We start from the raw sequence: 22,793 nt of genomic DNA, 5'->3' as shown, positions 1-22,793 counted from the left end.
GCAAGAACCGGGACCCGCATGGCACCTCTGGAAGCTGGAAAAGTTGGGGCCGGACTATCCACTAAAAGCTTCAGAGGGCCCACCCTGTGGACGCCTTGATTTCCGCCCAGTGAGACGGTGCTGGATTCCCGACCTACAGAACTCTGTGACGATCAATATATATTGTTTAAGCCAACAAGTTTGAGGTGATCTGTTACAAAGAAAAATCTGAATTCTCTTGGGATAAGGGCACTACGCTGACCCCAAAATTCCACGGATAACTGAGCAGTCACTGCTACCTGACATCTCTCTCACATATCTGCACAAATTACATGGGTACCATCAGAAAGAATAAAAGGCCCTAGGAACATAGTAGGAAGAACTAGCTAACAGGCTGTCTAATCCCCAGTCCTACTCCTGGAATGACACGTGCCCTCAGCATGCTTACTGGGTTTGTGGCAGTGTCTCCATAACCCTCAAAGCCAGATTAACCGCTAACATGCAGTCAGAGGGAACAGGTGTCCTAAAGATGGCATTTCATCACAAGGAACTGACTCAGGTCTAGGAGCCCCATCCCCGCGGCACCCAGCCTGGGCCATTTTCTTCATCCTAACTGACCCTACAGTGTTTTTCCAAAAGCATTTTGTTTAGGGATCATCAGTTCTTACACACACACAGAGCTGTTATTACCCCAACAGGCATTTTTAAAAGAAAAGAAAAAAAAAGCTTCAATGTAAACTTTTATGAAAAGAAATTGGTGGAAAAGAAGAGTGACCCCAATTAGCATTTTCCCAAAATACAGAGATAATCCAATATTGGAAAAGGTAATACCACCATTTCTCAGTAAATGATAGCACAACAGCTCATTGCCCACTTAGTGGCAGAAATAAGTACAGCCTTTACTTTATACATGAACTACAATAAAACCAGAATTAAAGATTTGAAGGGAAAAAATGAAATAAAAATATTAAAGTAAAATATAGCTGAATGTTTATGCAAAATCTGGCAAAGGAAGGCTTTTTAAGTCACAAATCATAAAGGAATACATTCCTAGATATGATTGTGTGAAAATTTACTTCTTGCATAAAAAATTGTAAATTGACCATCAACAGACAATTGGTACATATATACAACAGAATACCACACAGCCATAAAAAAGAATGAAATAGTGCCATTTGCAGCAACATGGATGGACCTAGAGATTATCATACTAAGTGAAGTAAGTCAGACAGAGAAAGACAAATGTCATATGATATCGCTTACATGTAGAATCTAAAAAATAATACGAATAAATCTATATACAGAACAGAAATAGACTCACAGACACAGAAAACAAACTTGCGGTTACCAAAGAGGAAAAAGGAGGGGAGAGGGATAAATTAGGAATTTGGGATTAACAGATGCATGCTACTATATATAAAATAGATAAACAACAAGGATTTACTGTATAGCACAGGGAACTATATTCAATATTTTGTAACTGCCTATAATGGAAAATAATCTGAAAAAATATATATATACATATATATATAAAACTGAATCACTTTGCTGTACACCTGAAATTAACACAATATTGTAAATCAACTATACATCAATTCAAAACTTATAAAATTGAAACTTAAATGGCAATCTGAGAAGCAAAAAATATTTGGATCGTAAATACATGAAAAGAGTTAAAAGACTCAACCATGCAATTCATACACACAAAAGAGGAAAAAGAAGGAAAAAGCATATTCAACAGAACCAATAACCTAAGTAATAAATTAAATCGCCCATTACGTGTCACCTGTCAAACCAGTAATTATAAAGAGAATTTTAAAAGCAAATACTGTTAAGTGTGTAATCTTGGTGGGAAGGCAAACAGGTGCATTTTTCTGTATTGAAATATACACTGAAAATCTTTTAAATCTTCATATCTTTTGAAACGTTTTAACTCCAAAAATGTATTCTAAGGAAATAATAAAGTAACTGAATAGAGGTAATTCATCCAAGCTTTATTTATATTATGAGAGAATTGGACATCACTGTCAACCTGAGAGGCTGGCTACATCAACTGAGGTGTACCAACCTAACAGTATTCATCTGTGGATAAAAACATTTTAACAGCTATGAAGTACACCACTATATGAGCAGACCTCAGTGGGCATAACCAGCCCACCCGGTTGACAATGATGTATACAACGGAATATTACTCAGCCATGAAAGAGAAGGAAATCCTGCCATTTACAACAGTGTGGATGGACCTGAAGGTATTATGCTAAGTGAAATAAGCCAGAGAAAGACAAATACCATATGATCTCACTTATATGTGGAATGTAAAAAACAAAACAAATGAGCAAACGTAAAACAGAAACAGTCATAGATATAGAGAACAAACTGGTGGTTGCCAGAGGGGAGGGGGATGGGAGGATGGACAACATAGATGAAGGGGATTAAAAGACACAAACTTTCAGTTATAAAATAAATAAGTCACAGGGATGTGAGGTATAGCATAGGGAATATCATCAATTGTATTGTAACAACTTTGTGTGGTGATAGATGGTCATTGGTCTTATCATGATGATAACTTCATGATGTGTAACAATATTAAATCACTATGTTGTACACCTGAAACTAATATAATATTGTACATTAATTATAACTCAATAAAAATAGATAAATATTTTAAAATATTTTTATGAACAAGGAGAGTTGCCATAATATACTGTATTAATTTGTTAAAACATCTGTTATTGAAACAATTGGTATAATCATTTTATTAATATATCTTGTGGAGATATATATATATATATATATATACATAGACATAAAAAACATGGAAAGTAAACCAGGACAACAATGACCATCTCTGATCCAGCAATCCCACTCCTGGGCATAAACCCAGAGAAAACCATAATTCGAAAAGACATATGCACCCCAATGTTCACTGCAGCACTATTTACAATAGCCAGGACATGGAAGCACCCTAAATGTCCATCAACAGAAGAATAGATAAAGAAGATGTAGTACATATATACAATGTCATATTACTCAACCATAAGAAAAGAACAAACTAATGCCATTTGCAGCAACATGGATGGACCTAGAGATTGTCATACTGAGTGAAGTGAGTCAGACAGAGAAAGATAAATATCATATGATATCACTTACATGTGGAATCTAAAAAAAAGGGTACAAATTAATTTATTTACATGACAGAAACAGAGTTACAAATGCAGAAAACAAACCTATGGTTATCAGGGGTAAGGGGCGGGGAGGGATAAACTGGGAGGTTGGGATTGACATGCACACACTACAATATATAAAAAATAGGTAACTAATAAGGACCTACTTTGTAGCACAGGGACCTCTACTCAGTACTCTGTAATGGCCTACATGGGAAAAGAATCTTAAAAAGAGTGGATATATGTGTATGTATAACTGATTCACTTTGCTGTACACCCGAAACTAACACAACATTGTAAATCAACTATACTCCAATAAAATTTTTAAAAAATGACCATCTCTGAATCTTGTTTTGTTTATGCTAATCTCTTCAAGGTAAGATATAGTGCTTGTATGATTTTTAAAAAGAGAAGAGACAACGAACTTAACACAATTTACAATTACAGTGTTCACAATTTCTACAAGTAAGTCTCTGAACTAGCCAGAGAGAAGGTACTTTCACAAAGAATTTGTGTAATTTATTTTTAATATAAATTTACTTGCTGCTAAAACAGTTAAAATTATTTAGTGATAAAGGCAATGGATATTCGCCATCCTATGCCCAGGAGTCCTTGTAGGTAAGTGTGATCTTCCTGCAGATGTGAGGAGATCCAGGACTCATGAGCATGGCCCCTCACTCACTCACAGGGGGCGGTGAAAGGAGACTGCAACGGGCCTGGCCACAGTCAAGGAAGGTTACTGACGCATCTGAGTGAGAGCCTGGGTCCCCACCGCCCAGCAAATGCTGGTTAATCGTACACATTCTGCCTCTATTTCATTCTGTAACATTAGAAACTGAATTCTCCACCAACACAACGGGTGACACCAGAGCCCTCCTGGCCTTCCTGCTGATAAAGGAGAAACCGAAGAACCCACTATTAGGTTTAGCCCCGTAAACAACCAACCCAAAGTGGACTCATGCATTTAATAAGGAAAAAAATTAGGTGTGTCAAAGTAAACACATTGTAAGAAATCAGAGGGCGTTCTAAAACCCTAACTAAAAACAAATAACTCCTGGCCCCGTGAAAATGAATAACGTTTTAATAGGTGGCTGCCTCTGGAAGCATAAGTCGATCATATATAGACGTTTAGGATCATAAATGGGTCCTATTTTGTTTCTCTTTCTCCATAACATTTGTCTCTGAGAAACACAGATCTATTTGTAGTTACCTCGAGGAAAGTGAATTTTCTTCTGCAAAATAAATTAAGTTTGTGAATTCGTAATTATTGTGGCTTGACCTGGAACCAGGGCTAAGAACGCTTTCTATAATTTCTCTCACTTTTAAATGAAACAAAATATCAAAGTGCAGCCTGTTTGTTTCCTTGCCAGAACACAACAGAAATGTAAATACTGTGCTAAACTTGGTGTGAGGGATGCAGTCACAGGAATTACCATGCATGTCATTACTTACACTGAACCACTGTATCCATGAAACGATAGCCACTTGAGTAATTCTAGTAGATTGTTTCAAAAACAGTTTATTGTCATCCCCAAAAGTGCAAACGTGCGTTTTAAATATAATCCATCTAAATGAATTTGCATGCATACCCGTTACCATTCCATGCTCCTAAGAGCCCCCATGCAAAATTCTAACATTGAAGAGAAATGGTTCTATATCAAGATGATATGATCCCCGTATCTTTCTTATTCAGACTCTTGAAGATACCTAAGGACCATAGGTTAGACCATAAAAGTTAAGCAGTGTTTCTCAGCCTTGCCTCGCGACATTTGCACCAGATCATTCTCTGTTGGGGGGCATTGCAGCGTGGATCACATCATCGTGGCCTCAACCCCCTAGATGTCAGTAGCGCCCTCCCCCCAAGCTGTGAAAACCAAAAATCTCTCTGGACATTGCCAATGTCCCATGGGGGCAAAAGTGCCCCGTTTGAAAACCACAGATATAAAGGGAGACAGAGGACCCCCTCCATGGGGTTGGAGCAGCCTCCCCGGGTCTCTCTAATGAGAGAGACTGGAGGGGGCATGAGAAACATGGGATGGAGGCAGGGAGATGAGGACTCCGCCAGCCTCTCTTCTTCCCCAAATCCACGTAAAGGACAGCGGTGAAAACCTAGGAATACATCCCAAACACAGCTGGGAAACAAGAACATGCCACCCCTACAACGAAAATAATGGAATTCTGAAAGAAGATGGATGGAATCAGGGTGACCCGCAGGGCAGCATCCAGGCAGCAGGCGGGGCCAGAAAGCAGGGCTTCTGACAAACCCTAGCCAGCGAAGGGCCACGGCTTCTACGTAACTTACCCACTTCTCAAGAATATTTATAGAAAGACAAGAACCCCACACCCAGTAAGGGAAAGTCACGGGGTGCCTGAATCAGGAAAGGAGAAAAGTCTCAAGTCACTGACTTCAGCTCTGACCTTTAAAACAACTGAAAAAAGCAAATGGACACCAAAGTAAGTAGAAGAAAGGAAACAATAAAGACCAGAGAACAGGTGTCAGTGAAACAGAGAATATAAAAACAACAGTGAGGGCTTCCCTGGTGGCGCAGTGGTTGAGAGTCCGCCTGCCGATGCAGGGGACGCGGGTTCATGCCCCGGTCCGGGAGGATCCCACATACCGCGGAGCGGCTGGGCCCGTGAGCCATGGCCGCTGGGCCTCCACATCCGGAGCCTGTGCTCCGCGACAGGAGAGGCCACAACAGTGGAAGGCACGCGCACCGCAAAAAAAAAAAAAAAAACAATGAAAATCACTAAAACCAGAATCTGGTTCAATAAGATCAATAAAGTTGACAAACCTAAGACAGATGAAGAAAAAAGGAGAGACGAAGACTCAAATTAACCCCACGCAGCATGAGAGGGATGACACCATTGCAGATTCCACGGAAAATAAAGGCCTGGGAGGGGAAATCAACAACTTGATGCCAATGAACCTGAAAACCTCAGGTGCTTCTCAGTGGGGCTGGGGGCTGACCTCACCCCCTGGGGGCATCTGGCCATGTCCGGAGCCGTGTCTGGAGCTCACGGTCAGGGAGAGGGTCCTGGCATCAGTGGGTGGGGATGTGGAACCCTGCCCTCATCCTTCCACACCCAGGACAGCCCCCCACAGAGAATTCTCTGCTCCAAAATGTCAATAATAGTAATGTGTCTTTTAAGCATTATCCCTACATTTCCACGAATTCCCACAAAGTTCTACCCAAAGGCAGAATCTGACAAAACTGCCCTTTTCGGCAACTTTGCCTGTAAACTGAAGGCAAGGCAGCTGCTGTGCTGGGGCGCTGGGGGGCTGGGTGTGGGGAGGCGCAGAGGGGGTGTCACAGGCCACTCTGGGGTTATCCGGGGCAGCAGGCGCTGTGGAGGCTCCTCACGGGCCAGCTTTGCTGGCAGCTTCCGGAAATTGTCCTGAGAAGCCTGTTCCTCCAAGATGCAGTGTCTGCCGTGGACCAGGAGCCACACGTGGTACCCTCCTCCCGTGGCCACAACACAGGCTCCTGCAAGCGTGGAGGCTGTCAGGGCGGCCCTGGTTCCTGTCCCCAGGACTCTCCGGTCTGCCCTGTTAGGCGTCCTGGTCCCCAGGGAAGGACAGTCCAGCAGGGAGTGAGTTATCCATGGAAACACAGGGATGCCCTGTGGACTGGATCTGGAGGGGGAGCTGGGAGCCGCTCAGGCTGCTGGACTGACAGGTGGCAAGGATGTCAGTGGACCCACGGTATTAGGACCCAGCGGAGTTTCCGCTCCGAGCAAGGGCAGAGGGTCAGACCAGGGGTTCCTCTGAATCCCCCACTGGCACCACCACATCCCCTGCAAAAGCTCACGGGAGCCTGCAGAGACCCCCACAGGTAGGACCACCAGGAACTTAGGCGTCTGAGGCATGAAGCACACTCACTCACACTTACCCAGAAAGTCAAGGTCTCAGGCCAGCAGAACCACTGGCCAGGGCCAAGGGGATGTGGAGCAGGCAGGGGAGACAGGAGCCCCGCAGAAACTGGAGCTACCCTCACCCCCATAGTTCTTCTTCACTGGATCACATATATATCTATAATGAAACTAAAGCAACCTGAACAACCCATAACCTAGTTTCCGAAAGGCTGTGTTGGCTGTTAGTACACAGGGCCCAGCAACCAGGAAGGGGTCACGCTGAACTCAGTAAACTTTGCTCCCAGACCCTGACTAGGAGGTAGATTGTGCGAGGAGTGGGATAAAAGTAAGGGTGTTTGCATTTTATACGGGACGGGGGCATTTACAACAGAGAGTGCTATTTGACAGCGTGGGGATGAAGAATGGGATCCATGGAGCAGACTCCAGCGGGGGCTCCCACGGGGGCCGCCCAGCACTTCCAAATAGGCTCCCTGCACCTCTGTCACTTTCCCTCGCTGGGATTGACCCCTTCCCAAATGGTAACATGAGCACAAACATCAACAGCAACAACAAAGGAGTTTTCCAGCCTTCCTGGCAGCCAGACGCAGGCAAGGCCCCCGGGTCTGGGCCCCCGACCTTCCCTGTGTGGGAGCAGCTATCCCTGGAACGAGGCTCATGCCCGGGGACCAGGGCATCTCCTCCTCATGCGGGGCCCTGCAGCGGGGCTGACAGCCTCGCACAGAACATCTCTATCCAGCCCCACCAAAAGGTCTGTGATGTGCCGACCACCCCTTCTTTGCAGTTAAGAACCCTACCTAATTCCTGGAAAAAATATGCGGTTGTCTCTCGCTAGCTGCAGGGAGTTTGATTATAGAGCTGGTAAGAGCACCGAAGAGACATCATGCCTTGTCTTTGCTGAACCAGAGGGGGAAGCAGTTTTTTGAAAAGAGAGAAGAAAAGGCTTGGTCTACACCCCAACGTTCACCTGCAGCACTATTTACAACAGCCAGGTCTTGGAAGCAACCCAAATGTCCATCGATAAATGGATAAAGAAGATGTGGTACATATATGCAATGGAATATTACTCAGCCATGAAACGGAACAAAATTGGGTCATTTCTAGAGATGTGGATGGACCTAGAGACTGTCATACAGACTGAAGTAGGTCAGAAAGAGAAAAACAAATTTCATGTATTAACGCATATATGTGGAATCTAGAAAAATGGTAGAGATGAACTGTTTTGCAGGGCAGAAATAGAGACACAGATGTAGAGAACAAACGTATGGACACCAAGGGGGGAAAGCGGGTGGTGGTGGTGGGATAAATTGGGAGATTGGGATTGACATATACACACTAATACGTATAAAATAGATAACTAATAAGAACCTGCTGTATACAACAGGGAACTCCACTTCGGTGCACAGTAGAAACTAAGACAACATTGTAAAACATCTCTACCACAATAATAAAATAAATAAATATATAAAAAGGAAAGAAAAGGCTTGGTCTCCTCAAGGCTCTTACACAAAACTCCCACCAAAAAATGACTGTGTTCCTGGCTATGCAGACTGACACCCCGTGTCAACATCTTTTTCTGAGAGCATCAAAAAGGTAAAAGAAGGTCTTAGGACACGGAGGTGCAAACATGTGAGGTGGCACCAGGTGAGATGCACGAGGGGTAGAAGAGGAGGGAGGAAGGTCATCAGGGGGCCAGTGACAAGGGTCCACCTGAAATTTCAACATCATTCATGCCTTAAACCTCTCCTGGAGTAAGAAGTAAGAAAGACTACAAATTGCTGCCTCTTCCTTCGAAAAATCAATGAAAGCCTCCATCTCTAAAGCCTTCAACTGATTATTTTATTTACTGGCATCAGGGAAGGTAAAAGGTCACACCTCTGCTCTCAAATACACTCCAAATGTGAGTGCAGATGGGTGAGTGGGCTGTGGCCCTCTGGGGGTTTCCTGAGAACACGCTGCCGCTCCGGGTGTTTTAGGAACGAACAGCAGTCAGGTTGCCCCTGAAGGGACATCTGTGCCCCGGCTCACTCACCATCAGTGAGTCTCAGACACACACGCAGAGCCACCGCCACAAACTCGTGGAAGCCCTTTATAAGCCTGGTAAGGTCATTCAACATCCCTGGAGAAGCCCCGTTCCGGGTGTGAGGTTTCACCGCCCACGTGTGCCCGCAGAGCCCCTCCTCCCAGCACACATGTGACAGCACGTGTGACATGTGACGCCAGCAGGACCAGAACCCAGACCTCATCTCACACTCGCTCCCTGGATCTCCAGTGGCCCCTCCCCTCCTTCCCAACCACTACACACAAGCACCGCATTTCTGAGCCGCTTACAGACACACCTCCATCTGAGCAGGAAAATCCTCTGCTAGAAGCTGCGAGACTGCCCCCTGGGTATTTACCCACCTCCATCAACTCCATCACCTGCATCACCTGCATCACCTGCATCACGTCCATCACCTGCATCACGTCCATCACTGCATCACCTCCATCACCTGCATCACCTCCATTACCTGCATCACCTCCATCACTACATCACCTCCATCACTGCATCACCTCCCATCACCTGCATCACCTGCATCACCTCCATCACTACTACTACCAGTGCCTCCCACCGCGTGGACATGGCCCAGAGGATGAAAGGGGTCACACAGTACCTGAGCAGTCCCCATGGTGGTGGAGCTGGTGCGGGCCGGGTGTTCACGGGCAGCTGCTGGGAAACCGGGCTGCTACGGCCGGGCCTCGGATGGTGGGAAGGCCTATGATGAGGAATGGATAGAAATGGGGAAAACATGATAAAAAAGGGTAAACAACCTCCCCCATGGAAAAAGAAACATATGGAATGTACATTAAAAAAACATGACACTGAGCAATAATTAAATCAATCTGGAACAGCAATATGGCAAGAACAAAACAGGCAGAGCCGCTGTTTATAAAAAATAACACCAGGTATTTTTAAACAAGACCGTGGAACCGAGAACCCTGTAGGCACCTACATCACAGGGGCATTATGCAAGTATTTCGATTTTCAAGCTGGATTTGAGGTTATGATAGATAGATTTCCCAACTTCAAAACATTCACCCAAAGAGAAATAATAAAACCATGCTTTAAATTAGGGGTGATGATTCCTCATATAACTTGAGCATGGAAACAATATTTGTGAACGTAGACTGGTTCTGCAAAGAACCAGGCAGATTCCAAGAAACAAAAGAACAGTCCCAGGGAATATGAAGAATCGATCATTTTCTTTCCACGAAAAAAAAAAAGTGCTATCCCCAGATAAACCCAAACACAGCATTTTTTAAAAGAGGTGCTGGTTCATATACTTTGATAAATTATAAAGCCTCCGCTCCTTTTTTCATTGCATACTGATACACGAAATTACTGTTTCCCCCAACATGAACCAGATGAAAGAGGAACATGCTTTTTTTTAGAAGACTTGTTTATAACATCACACTGGAAAGTGTGCTGTGCTTTCTTCATACTGAGCTTGTAGGAACACGAGTGTTCACCCACAAAACACTTCACGTGGCCCTGAAACACTGTGGTCACATCAGATTAATTTCCACGAATCCAGAAGAGCTGCATGCTGTACCCCATCTTCTGAAAATCCTGTTTTGTCAGCAAAAGCTCTGACCAATCACCAGTCTGATCACATGCTACTAAACATCATGTACTTACTTTCAAAGGTACGAGCCTAAGAAGTTGAGAAAATGAGCCATTTCTTACTGTAGCAAGCACCCGCCACAAGCACTGATTACAATACACAAACTGGATATCCACCCTTGGTCCCCGGTAACCAGTTAACACACATGTGTTGTGACTATCAATCTAAACGGTATATTAGTTCCAAGTTATTGAAGGTTAAAATGCCCGACCCTCCCAGAACTGACATCCAGCTCTTCTGCTGGACTAATTCACTTACTGTATCGCCAAGATCTCTCCATGTCAGCACACAGTGAGGCACGCCTCCTTTTAATGAACTTTACTTCACTGCATTTTGCAGATACTGTGGTTTTTACAAATTGAAGGTCTGTAACAACCCTGCATAATGCAAGTCTGTTGGTGTGATTTTTCCAACAGCCTTTACTTGCTTCATGTGTCTGTCACATTTTGGTAACTCTCACAATATTTCAAACTTTTTCATTAGTATTGTATTTGTTACTGTGATCTGTGATCGGCGATCTTTGATGTTACTATTGTAATTGTTTTGGGCATCACAAACCTCGCCCATATAGGACGGGAACTGAATCATTAAATGTTGTGTGTGTGTTCTGGTTGCTCCACCGGCCATTCCCCATCTCTCCCTCTCCTCAGCCTCCCTGAGATAAAACAATATTGAAATTAAGCCAGTTAATATCCCTACAAGGGCTTCTAAGTGTTCAAGTGAAAGGAAGAGTCGCACGTCTCTCACTTGAAGTCAAAAGCTAGAAATGATTAAGCTTAGTGAGGAAGGCATGTCAAAAGCTGAGACAGGCTGAAAGCTGGGCCTCTTGCACCAGTTAGCCAAGTCATGAATGCAAAGGAGAAGTTTTTGAAGGAAATTAAAAGTGCTCCTCCAGTGAACACACAAATGATAAGAAAGCAAAACAGCCTTATTGCTAATTTGGAGAAAGTTTCAGTGTCTGGTTAGAAGATCAAAGCAGCCACAACATTCCCCTAAGCCAAAGCCTCATCCAGATCAAGGCCCCAACTCTCTTGAATTCTGTGAAGACTGAGAGAGATGAGGAAGCCGCAGAAGAAAAGTCTGAAGCTAGCAGAGGTTGGTTCATGAGGTTTAAGGAAAGAAGCCATCTGTATGACATAACAGTATAAGATGAAGCAATAGCTGCCGACGTAGAAGCTGCAGCAAGTCAACCAGAAGATCTAGCTAAGATAATTAGTGATTTTCAGTGTGGATGAAACAGGCTTCTATTGGAAGAATATACCATCTAGGACTTTCATAGTGAGAGAGGAGAAGTCAATGCCCGGCTTCAAAGCCTCAAAGGACAGACTGACCCTCTTGTTAGGGGCAAATGCAGCTGGTGACCTTAAGTGAAAGCCAATGATCATTTACCATTCCGAGACTCCTAGGGCTCTTAAAGATTATGCTAAATCTACTCTGCCTGTGCTCTATAAGTGGAACAACAAAGCCTGGACGACAGCACATCTGTTTATAACATGGTTTATTGACTATTTTCAGCCCACTATTGAGACCTACTCCTCAGAAAAAGATCCTTTCAAAATATTACTGCTCATTGACAATGCACCTGGTCACCCAAGAGCTCTGATGGAGATGGACAATGAGATTAATGCTTTCAGGCCTGCTAATGCAATATCCTTTCTGCAGCCCACAGATCAAGGAGTAATTTCTACTTTCAAGTCTTATTATTTAAGAAATATATTTCATAAGGCTATAGCTACCAATAGCTACCATAGACAGTGATTCCTCTGATGGGTCTGGGCAATCGAATCAAGTCAATTGAAAACCTTCTGGAAAGGAGTCCCAATTCTGGTGCCATTAAGAACATCCGTGGTTCATGGGAAGAGGACAACATATCAACATTAACAGGAATTTGGAAGAAGCTGGTTCCATCCCTCACGGATGACTTTGAGGGGTTCAAGGCTTCAGTGGAGGAAGGAACTGCAGATGTGGTGGAAACACAAAAGAACTAGAATCAGAAGTGGAGCTTGAAGATGTGGCTGAATTGCTGCAATCTTGTGATGAAACTTGAAAGATGAGGAGTTGCTTTTTATGGATGAGCAAAGAAAGTAGCTTCTTGAGATGGAATCTACTCCTGGTGAAGATGCTGTGAAGGGTGTTGAAATGACAACAGAGGATTTAGAATATTACAGAAACAGCTGATAAAGCAGCAGCAGGGTTTGAGAATATTGACTCTACATTTTTTTAATGTTGCTTTTTTAAAAATTCTTTTTCATATTCTTTTCCATTATGGTTTCTTACAGGATATTGAATATAGTTCCCTGTGCTATACGCTAGGACCTTGTTTATTGGCTGCAATTTTGAAAGAAGTTCTGTGGGTAAAATGCTATTAAATAGCATCATCTGCTACAGAGAAATCGTTCCTGAAAGGAAGGGTCAATCAGTGCAGCCAACTTCAATGTTGTCTTAAGAAACTGCCACCCCAGCCTTCAGCAACCACCTCCCCGATCAGTCAGCAGCCTCAACATCAAGGCATGACCCTCCTCCAGCAAAAAGATTACAATTCACTAAAGGCTCACATGATGGTTAGCATTTCTTACTAATACTTTTTAATTAAGGTAAGTACATTGTTTTTTTTAGGCACAGTGCTATTGACCACTTAATACACTACAGTATAGTGTGAGCATAACTCTTATATGCACTGGGAAACCAACAACTTTGCGTGACTTGCTTTATGGCGGTGGTCTGGACTGGAACCCACAGTATCTCAGAGCTGTGCCTGTACTTAATTATTTTTTTCTTGCCTTGAAGACTCACAACTGGCCCTACAAATCCCTTACTGTTAGGCATTTGTGTTGTTTCCAATTTCCTCCAACTGGTAACAATTCCGTATATATTTTTGATTGCTATTCTATGAGTAGAATTACTGGGTCAAAGGATATGCACATTATTAGCCCCAAATGCTGCCCAAACATTTGTACCTATTTACCCATCACATAGTATCAATTTTTTTTTGTTTTTGCCTCTGTTGAAAAGAAAGTTTCTCATTGTTTTCATTGAGTTTCAGGGCCTTTTAATATGACTATTGATCAAATGTATTTCTGTATAAATTGCCTGTTCCATAGATTAGCCTACTTCTTTGGGGTGATAAATTTTTAATTACCAAACAAGTATCTCTTTAAAAATTCCGGAATTTTATAATTCTGCTCTGTAGGTTACAAATGTTTTATTTCATTGTCATTCATGTGTTAACTTCATCAATGGTATCTTGCAACAATTTAGGTGGGTTTAACATTATTTATGTGTCCAAATATATCAATCCTTTCCTTAATGGTTTCTGTGATTAGAAAGATCTTCCCAATTCCACAATTTAAGAGATATTTTCTATTAAATTTTCTTGTAGCCCTTCTATAACTATTTTTAATGACTGGAACTTTTTAAAATGTATTTGAAACTTTTTTGGGGTGTGAAATAGAAATTAATTTTTTTCTCTCCAATGGCAACCAGTTACCCCAACAAATTGGCCAAACAATCCATATTTTCTCCACCAACTTGAAAATGCCACTTAAATAGAGAAGTTTGTTCTGCAGATCTGTCTACATTCTGTAGCATTAGAATGAGATTTTCTCTCCAGTAGACCAGAACTCCCACCATTCAGATTTTCTTTAAAACTCTTTTTTGGACAATCTTGTGAATTGATTCTTTTAGTTAATTTTATTATCCCTTAATTAACTCCTCTCTCCCCACCTTTATTGCCCTTTCAAACAAGATTCTGACTAATGTTACAGCGCACGAGCGCACACGGACGCACACACATGCACACCTGAAGGGAAGTGATGTGTTTCAATACTGAGTTTCCCACTACAGTGTCTCCCCATACCAAGCCTTGGTAATGTCTTATGTCCTTTCCAAGCATTTTATCACTTTTTCCCCTATAGCCCTCATCCATTCCTGTTTTATCCCAAGGTATTTGGTAGGGTTTGTTGTTTTTGAGAGTGGACCTCAAAAACAAAATTATTTTATCATGTGCAGTATAAGGATTTTTATTTATTAGTTTTTTTTAATTAGTTTCTATTTTATAACAAAGTGAATCAGTCATACATATACATCTGTTCCCACATCCCTTCCCTCATGCATCTCCCTCCCTCCCACCCTCCCCATCCCACCCCTCCAGGCGGTCACAAAGCACCGAGCTGATCTCCCTGTGCTCTGTGGCTGCTTCCCACTATCTATCTACCTTACGTTTGGTAGTGTATATATGTCCATGCCTCTCTTTCGCTTTGTCGCAGCTTACCCTTCCCCCTCCCCATATCCTCAAGTCCATTCTCAAGTAGGTCTGTGTCTTTTAATGTGTCCTGTATAATCAGTGTTCCTACTGATCTAGCAGATTCTGTAGAATATCTTCCATTTTTCACTGAAATTAAGTCTTGATTTCCAATATTTTATCTCCTTTATTTTCCCATATAACCTTAAGTATAGACCCCAGAATAATACAGACTAATAGTGATCATTTTGACATTGTTACTTTGTTCCATATTTTAGTATTTCCTCCATGACTACCATGCTTGCTGTGGTTTCTGATTATATTCTTACCCCTGTTGAGAAAGGTCCCTGCCAATGCTCTTTCACTTAGAATTTATCATAAATGGCTACTGTATTGTTTCAAGGTCTTTCAGTATCTACTGATACAACTGTATGTATTTTTTCTTTTTTAACACGTTCATCTTATTCATTCCCACAATAGAGATTCTATTATTGAAATAATCTTAAATTTATGGAACAGAGCCTACTTGGTCTTATTTAATATACAGTTAATTCAATGTGCTAACAGTTTGTTTATGAAATTTACATTTACACTCTTAAGTGAAATTAGCCTTTTTCTGATCCATTACTAAATTATGGGATTATTCATTATAAATGAATTATTTATAATTCATTATAAAAGAGTGATGCTTATTTCTCTGAAATAGTTTAGATAACATAGAATTATCAATTCCAAAAAGTTTCTGTAGAATTTACCTATGAAATTGAGCCAGTGCCTTTCACAAAAGCACATTTATGAAAAAATTTTAATTTTCCCATGGTTACTGTTCCATTCATATTTTCTAACCTTTGTTCAGTCAACTTATGGCATTTATATTCACCAAGAAAACCAATGATTTCATCTTGATTTTCCAACTTCTCAGCAAAAATGTCTACAGATGATCATATGATTTTCTTTTAACTTTATTATTTGTGATTCTATCACATTTTCCATCTCGAATTCTTCATATTCTTGAATTTCCTCTTTATTTTCTTTATTAATCTTGCCACAAGTTTATTCTCAGTACATTTTTTGCATGTTCTTGTAAACATCACAGAACTCTATATTGTATTTAATACAACCTGAGAGTCCATTTCTAATCTTTTTTTTTTTTTTTTTTTGGCCACACCGCACAGCGTGCGGGATCTCAGTTCCCCAACAAGGGACTAAACCCAGGCCACGGCAGTGAAAGCCCAGAATCCTAAGCACTAGGCCACCAGGGAACTCCCTGTTTTTAATGTTTGAGTTTTGCCCATTTACATTTATTGTGATTACTGATAAACTGGAACCTATTTTGTCCTGATAGTTCATGTTTCATTTAATGTTTTTCGTTGTACATTTTACTATCTTATATAGCAGAGGATATATACTATCTTACGTCCCCAACCTTTTTGGCACCAGGGACCAGTTTCGTAGAAGACAATTTTTCCACAGTCGGGGTGGGGATGTGATGGTTTCCGGATGATTCAAGTGCATTACATTTATTGTGCACTTTATTTCTATTATCATTACAATGTAGTAGATAATGAAATAATTATACAACTCCCCATATTGCAGAATCAGTGGGAGCCCTGAGCTTGTTTTCACTTGCCACTCACTGATAGGGTTTTGATATGAGTCTGCAAGCAATTGATTTATTACGGTCTCTGTGCAGTCAAACCTCCCTGCTAATGGTAATCTGTATTTACAGCCAATTCCCAGCACCAGCATCACCGCCTCAGCTCCACCTCAGATCATCAGGAATTAGATTCCCATAAGGAGCGCGCAACCTAGATCCCTCGCTTGTGCACTTCACAATAGGGTTCGAGCTCCCATGAGAATCTAATGCAGCTGCTGATCTGACAGGAGGTGGAGCTCAGGCGGTAATGTGAGTGATGGGGAGAGTCTGTAAATACAGATGAAGCTTCGCTCGCTCACCCGCGGCTCCCCTCCTGCTGTGCAGCCCGGTTCCACTACTGGTCTGTGGCCAGGGGGTTGGGGACCTCTGTTGTATAGGATTTTCATTTTACTTTTTTTGTACCTATATATTTTGTTTCTCCCTTAAAAGTTTTAACATATGCAATTATATATGTTTTTCTAGCAAAGCCATCAATTAACCAGTATCTCTAACATCCTCTTGAACAAAACAAGGACTTCAGCGCTACGTTCTCACTTTCCTACAAGTGTAGACTTCCCTCCCCCATACTACATCTGCTCTGATATTACCATTATGTGGATTCCAAGTATGGCTGCTTATCAAACAAAGAGAAAATGTATTCCTCTTTCTAAAATCAATACTCATAAATGTGTCTTTGGTATTTTTCCTCACATCTTTCTGGGTTAATTTTTCCTCATCCTCAAAAACATGCTCCTGTTTTTCTTTCAACATGGTCTCTGTGGGGTCAAATGTCCAAGTCCTTCTATGTCTGAAAACATCTTATTTCACTGTCTATATATATATATATATATATATATATATATATATATAATTTTTTTTTCTTGTGGTACGCAGGCCTCTCACTGTTGTGGCCTCTCCCGTTGCGAAGCACAGGCTCCAGATGCGCAGGCCCAGCAGCCATGGCTCACGGGCCCAGCCGCTCCATGGCATGTGGGATCTTCCTGGACTGGGACACGAACCCGTGTCCCCTGCATCAGCAGGCGGACTCTCAACCACTGCACCACCAGGGAAGCCCTCACCTTCAATATTGAATGACAGTTAGACTAAGTATAGAATTCAAGAAATTCAACAGATATCTCCAGGCACCGATTGTTCCTGTTGAGATATTTCTTGTCAATCAGTAAGCAAGTTCTATTTCCTGGACCAAGTCTCTCAGGATTCTGTCTTGACTCTGGAGTGTGTGATGTTTCACAATGATGGTTTTTCTTTGCCTTTATTCCAGCCTCACAGGTGGTTCAATTTTTCAATCTGAAGACCGTTTTCCTCAATTTGGGGAATTATCAGCCATTTGATCACAAATATTGATTAACCACCTTATTTTTTTATAATTCCCTTCTTTAGCATTTTTGCCTTTTGGATCCAACTACTGCAACATTAACTGTGCTTCCTCATGTTCTCTCTTTACCTTTTTTGTGCTTAATTCTTCTAGTGCACTGAATTTTTTTTCAGCTATGCTTGACCTGTGACTATCTACTGAGTTTTCATCTCAAGGGCTATCTATCATTGTTATCATATTTCTACTTGGTGCTTTTACATAATTACCCCTTCTTGCTTTATAGGTGTTCCACATGGCATATTGGTTAAAAACACAGGATCTGAAGCAGAGGTTTGAACCCAGGAGCCACTCTTTACCAGTAACACATCCTCTGCATGCCCATTTCCTAATCGGTAGCTGCTGATAACAGGACTTACCCCATGAGGCAGTTATAAGGACTAAGTCCTTATTACTCATGTAAAGTCCTCAGAACATCAATAGAAACATCTTAAGAGCTTAGCGATAACACAGGAGTGGTCTCTGGGGCCAGTAACTTACTTTGGCTGTATGAACCCATCCACCCTGCTTTTCACTGCCTCTACTGATTTTAAGGGGAAACAAAACTAAATTCTACTCTAAAATTCTTCCTTTTTCATGGCATCTGCTCCTGCTTTGTAGATGAAATGTGAAATCTCCCTTCAAAGACATATGAGGGCTTTTTCTAAGTTCTCTTCTGGTTTCTCCTTCAGGAGGTCACCATTTATAACTCAGTGTGTTTTGCCTGTCAAGTGACGATTGCCTTCAAATGGCCTATTTTTTTACCATCTACTCACCCTCATCCTTCCACAGTCCAAGCAGCCTGAGTCTGGTTTCTGGGCTCCAGAAGGTGGACAGGCAGGCTGCCACTGAGGAGGATGACGGCCATCCTGAGACTGATTAGCTGGAAAAGTGTGGGCCCCACACTTGGTGAGGCAAGGAGGAAGCTCAGGCTCCCAGGCTCTTATGCGTGTCCACAGCTGGGGGTGTGAGAATGTGCCCCCCACCCCAGCCCACGGGTCCCGGGTCCCAGAGGGAAAATGTTCGGGTCGGCAGAGCAGGCCCCGAGGAGGATCCGATCAGCAGCGTCTGTGGGTTTTTAGGCCCTAAACCTCCTGTAAACGACACCGTGTAATTTTAATATAAACTTAACTTTCCATTTTTATTCCTTAGTGCTAAAAGGAATAGGATTTAAGAAATGTAACACACACACATGCGCACGCTTCAAGAATGGAAAGCAGACCATGGTTCATATTTATATTTTACAAAAAGTACTTTCCCTAATAGAAACAGATGAAATTATAGGAATCTACTTTCCAAATCACAAAATAACATTTTCTTAATTATATCATATGCACACGAGTATAAACATTACACCAAATATTCCCTACCTAATTTATGATATCCATAATTATTTCAACTGGCCATCCCAAAATGTCTCAGGTTTTTTTACCCTCTAAAAAGGAATATAAACCACTATGATATGCATGTGATAACAGGAACTGCAGATCATGTATGTTTGCTCTTTTGATACTTTAATAAGATGAGAAGGGGACTTCCCTGGTGTTCAGTGGGTAAGACTCTGCGTTCCCAGTGCAGAGGGCCCAGGTTCGATCCCTGGTCATGGAACTAGATCCCACATGCATGCTGCAACTAAGAGTTCACCTGCTGCAACTAAGAGTTCGCATGCTGCAACGAGGATCCCATGTGCCGCAACTAAGTCTGAGCACAGCCAAAATAAATAAATAAAATTTAAAATAATAATAATAATAATCAGATGAGAAAATGTAGAAATTTCAAGTTCTGTTTAGTTGGTTAAAAGGTAATCTTTTTTTTTTATTGGTGGCTTGTGGGATCTTAGTTCCCCACCAGGGATTGAACCTGCTCCCTCTACAGTGGAAGGGCAGAGTGCTAACCACTGGACAACCAGGGAAGTCCCAAGGTAATCTTGATTCAAGATAGTACTGAAATAAGAATATCTTCTACGGTAGCTAAGAAGAGGTTATGGTAAAGCACAACCGAATACAGCAATGACACGTGTGTTCTACTTTTCTCATTTTGTCCCTGATACGATACACAGATATCAATCATTCCTCACGTGGTCCCTGCAGCCAAAGCCAACATCCTCCCCATTTTCCAACAAACTTGAATTAACTGCCTTCTCCATATCCACAGACAAGGGAAGAAAGCAGAGCCAGTTCCCAGAGATGTATTCTAAGTATCACACACTAAGGTGAAAATAACTCACTCTACATATTATCAATTCTGATCAGAACTTATCATGTTTCGTCCAAGCATCACATCAGAGGTGAGTGCCCATGTTTAGGGAACGAGATCATCTATTAAAGTTTTAAGAAATAAACACATCTCAATAGATGCAGAAAAAGCTTTCAACAAAATTCAACACCCATTTATGATAAAAACTCTCCAGAAAGTGGGTATAGAGGGAACTTACCTCAACATAATAAAGGCCATATATGACAAACCCACAGCCAACATCGTTCTCAATGGTGAAAAACTGAAACCATTTCCACTAAGATCAGGAACAAGAAAAGGTTGCCCACTCTCACCACTATTATTCAGCATAGTTTTGGAAGTTTTAGCCACAGCAATCAGAGAAGAAAAAGAAATAAAAGGAATCCAAATTGGAAAAGAAGAAGTAAAGCTGTCACTTTCTGAGGATGACATGATACTATACATAGAGAATCCTAAAGATGCTACCAGAAAACTACTAGAGCTAATCAATGAATTTGGTAAAGTAGCAGGATACAAAATTAATGCACAGAAATCTCTTGCATTCTTACGCACTAATGATGAAAAATCTGAAAGAGAAATTAAGGAAACACTCCCATTTACCATTGCAACAAAAAGAATAAAATACCTAGGAATAAACCTACCTAATGAGACAAAAGACCTGTATGCCGAAAACTATAAGACACTGATGAAAGAAATTGAAGACGATACAAACACATGGAGAGATATACCATGTCCTTGGATTGGAAGAATCAACATTGTGAAAATGACTATACTACCACAAGCAATCTACAGATTCAGTGCAATCCCTATCCAACTACCAATGGCATTTTTCACAGAAGTAGAACAAAAAATTTCACCATTTGTATGGAAACAAAAAAGACCCCGAATAGCCAAAGCAGTCTTGAGAAAGAAAAACAGAGCTGGAGGAATCAGGCTCCCAGACTTCAGATGATACTACTAAGCTACAGTAATCAAGACAGTATAGTACTGACACAAAAACAGAAATATAGATCAATGGAAGAGGATAGAAAGCCCAGAGATAGACCCACGCACATACAGTCACCTTATCTTTGACAAAGGAGGCAAGAATATACAATGGAGAAAAGAGAGCCTCTTCACTAAGTGGTGCTGGGAAAACTGGACAGCTACATGTAAAAGAATGAAATTAGAACACTCCGTAATACCATACACAAAAATAAACTCAAAATGGGTTAAAGACCTAAATGTAAGGCCAGACACTATAAAACTCTTAGACGAAAACATAGGCAGAACACTATGACATAAATCACAGCAAGATCCTTTTTGACCTACCTCCTAGAGAAATGGAAATAAAAGCAAAAATAAACAAATGGGACCTAACGAACTTAAAATCTTTTTCACAGCAAAGGAAAACATAAACAAGATGAAAAGACAACCCTCAGAATGGGAGAAAATATTTGCAAATGAAGCAACTGATAAAGGATTCATCTCCAGAATTTACAAGCAGCTCATGCAGCTCAATACCAAAGAACAAACAATCCAATCAAAAATAGGCAGAAGACCTAAATAGACATTTCTCCAAAGATATACAGACTGCCAACAAGCACATGAAAGAATGCTCAACATCACTAATCATTAGAGAAATGCAAATCAAAACTACAATGAGGTATCACCTCACACCAATCAGAATGGCCATCATCAAAACATCTACAAACAATAAATGCTGGAGAGGGTGTGGAGAAAAGGGAACCCTCTTGCACTGCTGGCGGGAAGATAAACTGATACAGCCACTATGGAGAACAGTATGGAGGTTCCTTAAAAAACTAAAAATAAAACTACCATACGACCCAGCGATCCCACTACGGGACATATACCCTGAGAAAACCATAATTCAAAAAGAGTCATGTACCACAATGTTCACTGCAGGACTACTTACAATAGCCAGGACATGGAAGCAACCTAAGTGTACATCGACAGATGAATGGATAAAGAAGATGTGGCACATATATACAATGGAATATTACTCAGCCATAAAAAGAAACGAAATTGAGTTATGTGTAGTGAGGTGGATGGATCTAGAGTCTGTCATACAGAGTGAAGTAAGTCAGAAAGAGAAAAACAAATACCGTATGCTAACACATATATATGGAATCTAAAAAAAAAAACTCGTTCTGAAGAACCTAGCGGTAGGATAGGAATAAAGACGCAGATGTAGAGAATGGACTTGAGGACACGGGGAGGGGCAAGGGTAAGCTGGGACGAAGTGAGAGAGTGGCATGGACATATATACACTACCAAATGTAAAATAGCTAGCTAGTGGGAAGCAGCCGCATAGCACAGGGAGATCAGCTCGGTGCTTTGTGACCACCTAGAGGGGTGGGATAGGGAGGGTGGGAGGGAGACTGAAGAGGGAGGAGATATGGGGATATATGTATATGTATAACTGATTCACTTTGTTATACAGCAGCAACTAACACAACAATGTAAAGCAATGATACTCCAATAAAGATGTTAAAAAAATAGTAATAAATGTTTAATAAACAAAGGGTATAGAAGATTGTCATGTGGCATATGTCGTAAAAAAGGATTATAGAAAAACAGTTTACAGAGTAATGAAGTTTCATTTACAGAATGTATTTAAAGAACAATA

General features: G+C 41.4%; 1 protein-coding gene across 1 annotated transcript in view; it reads right to left on the bottom strand.

The window, feature by feature from the left end:
• DLGAP2 (DLG associated protein 2) overlaps positions 1 to 22,793 on the bottom strand; it is a gene marked incomplete at its 3' end in the record, with an annotated part of 747,505 nt that overhangs the window by 638,948 nt on the left and 85,764 nt on the right. Inside the window, exon 2 of the mRNA XM_081221055.1 lies at positions 9,671 to 9,772. Coding sequence (XP_081077181.1) covers positions 9,671 to 9,685 — 15 coding nt within the window. The 5' untranslated portion in view covers positions 9,686 to 9,772. The remainder of the gene's footprint in view (positions 1 to 9,670; positions 9,773 to 22,793) is intronic.

The sequence above is a fragment of the Mesoplodon bidens genome, assembly GCF_964165515.1.
Source record: "Mesoplodon bidens genome assembly, chromosome: 20".
In the NCBI taxonomy this organism is placed as follows: Eukaryota; Metazoa; Chordata; class Mammalia; order Artiodactyla; family Ziphiidae; genus Mesoplodon; species Mesoplodon bidens.
The sequence above is the reverse complement of the archived record's forward strand: the minus strand, read 5'-3'. Positions and strand labels throughout refer to the sequence as shown.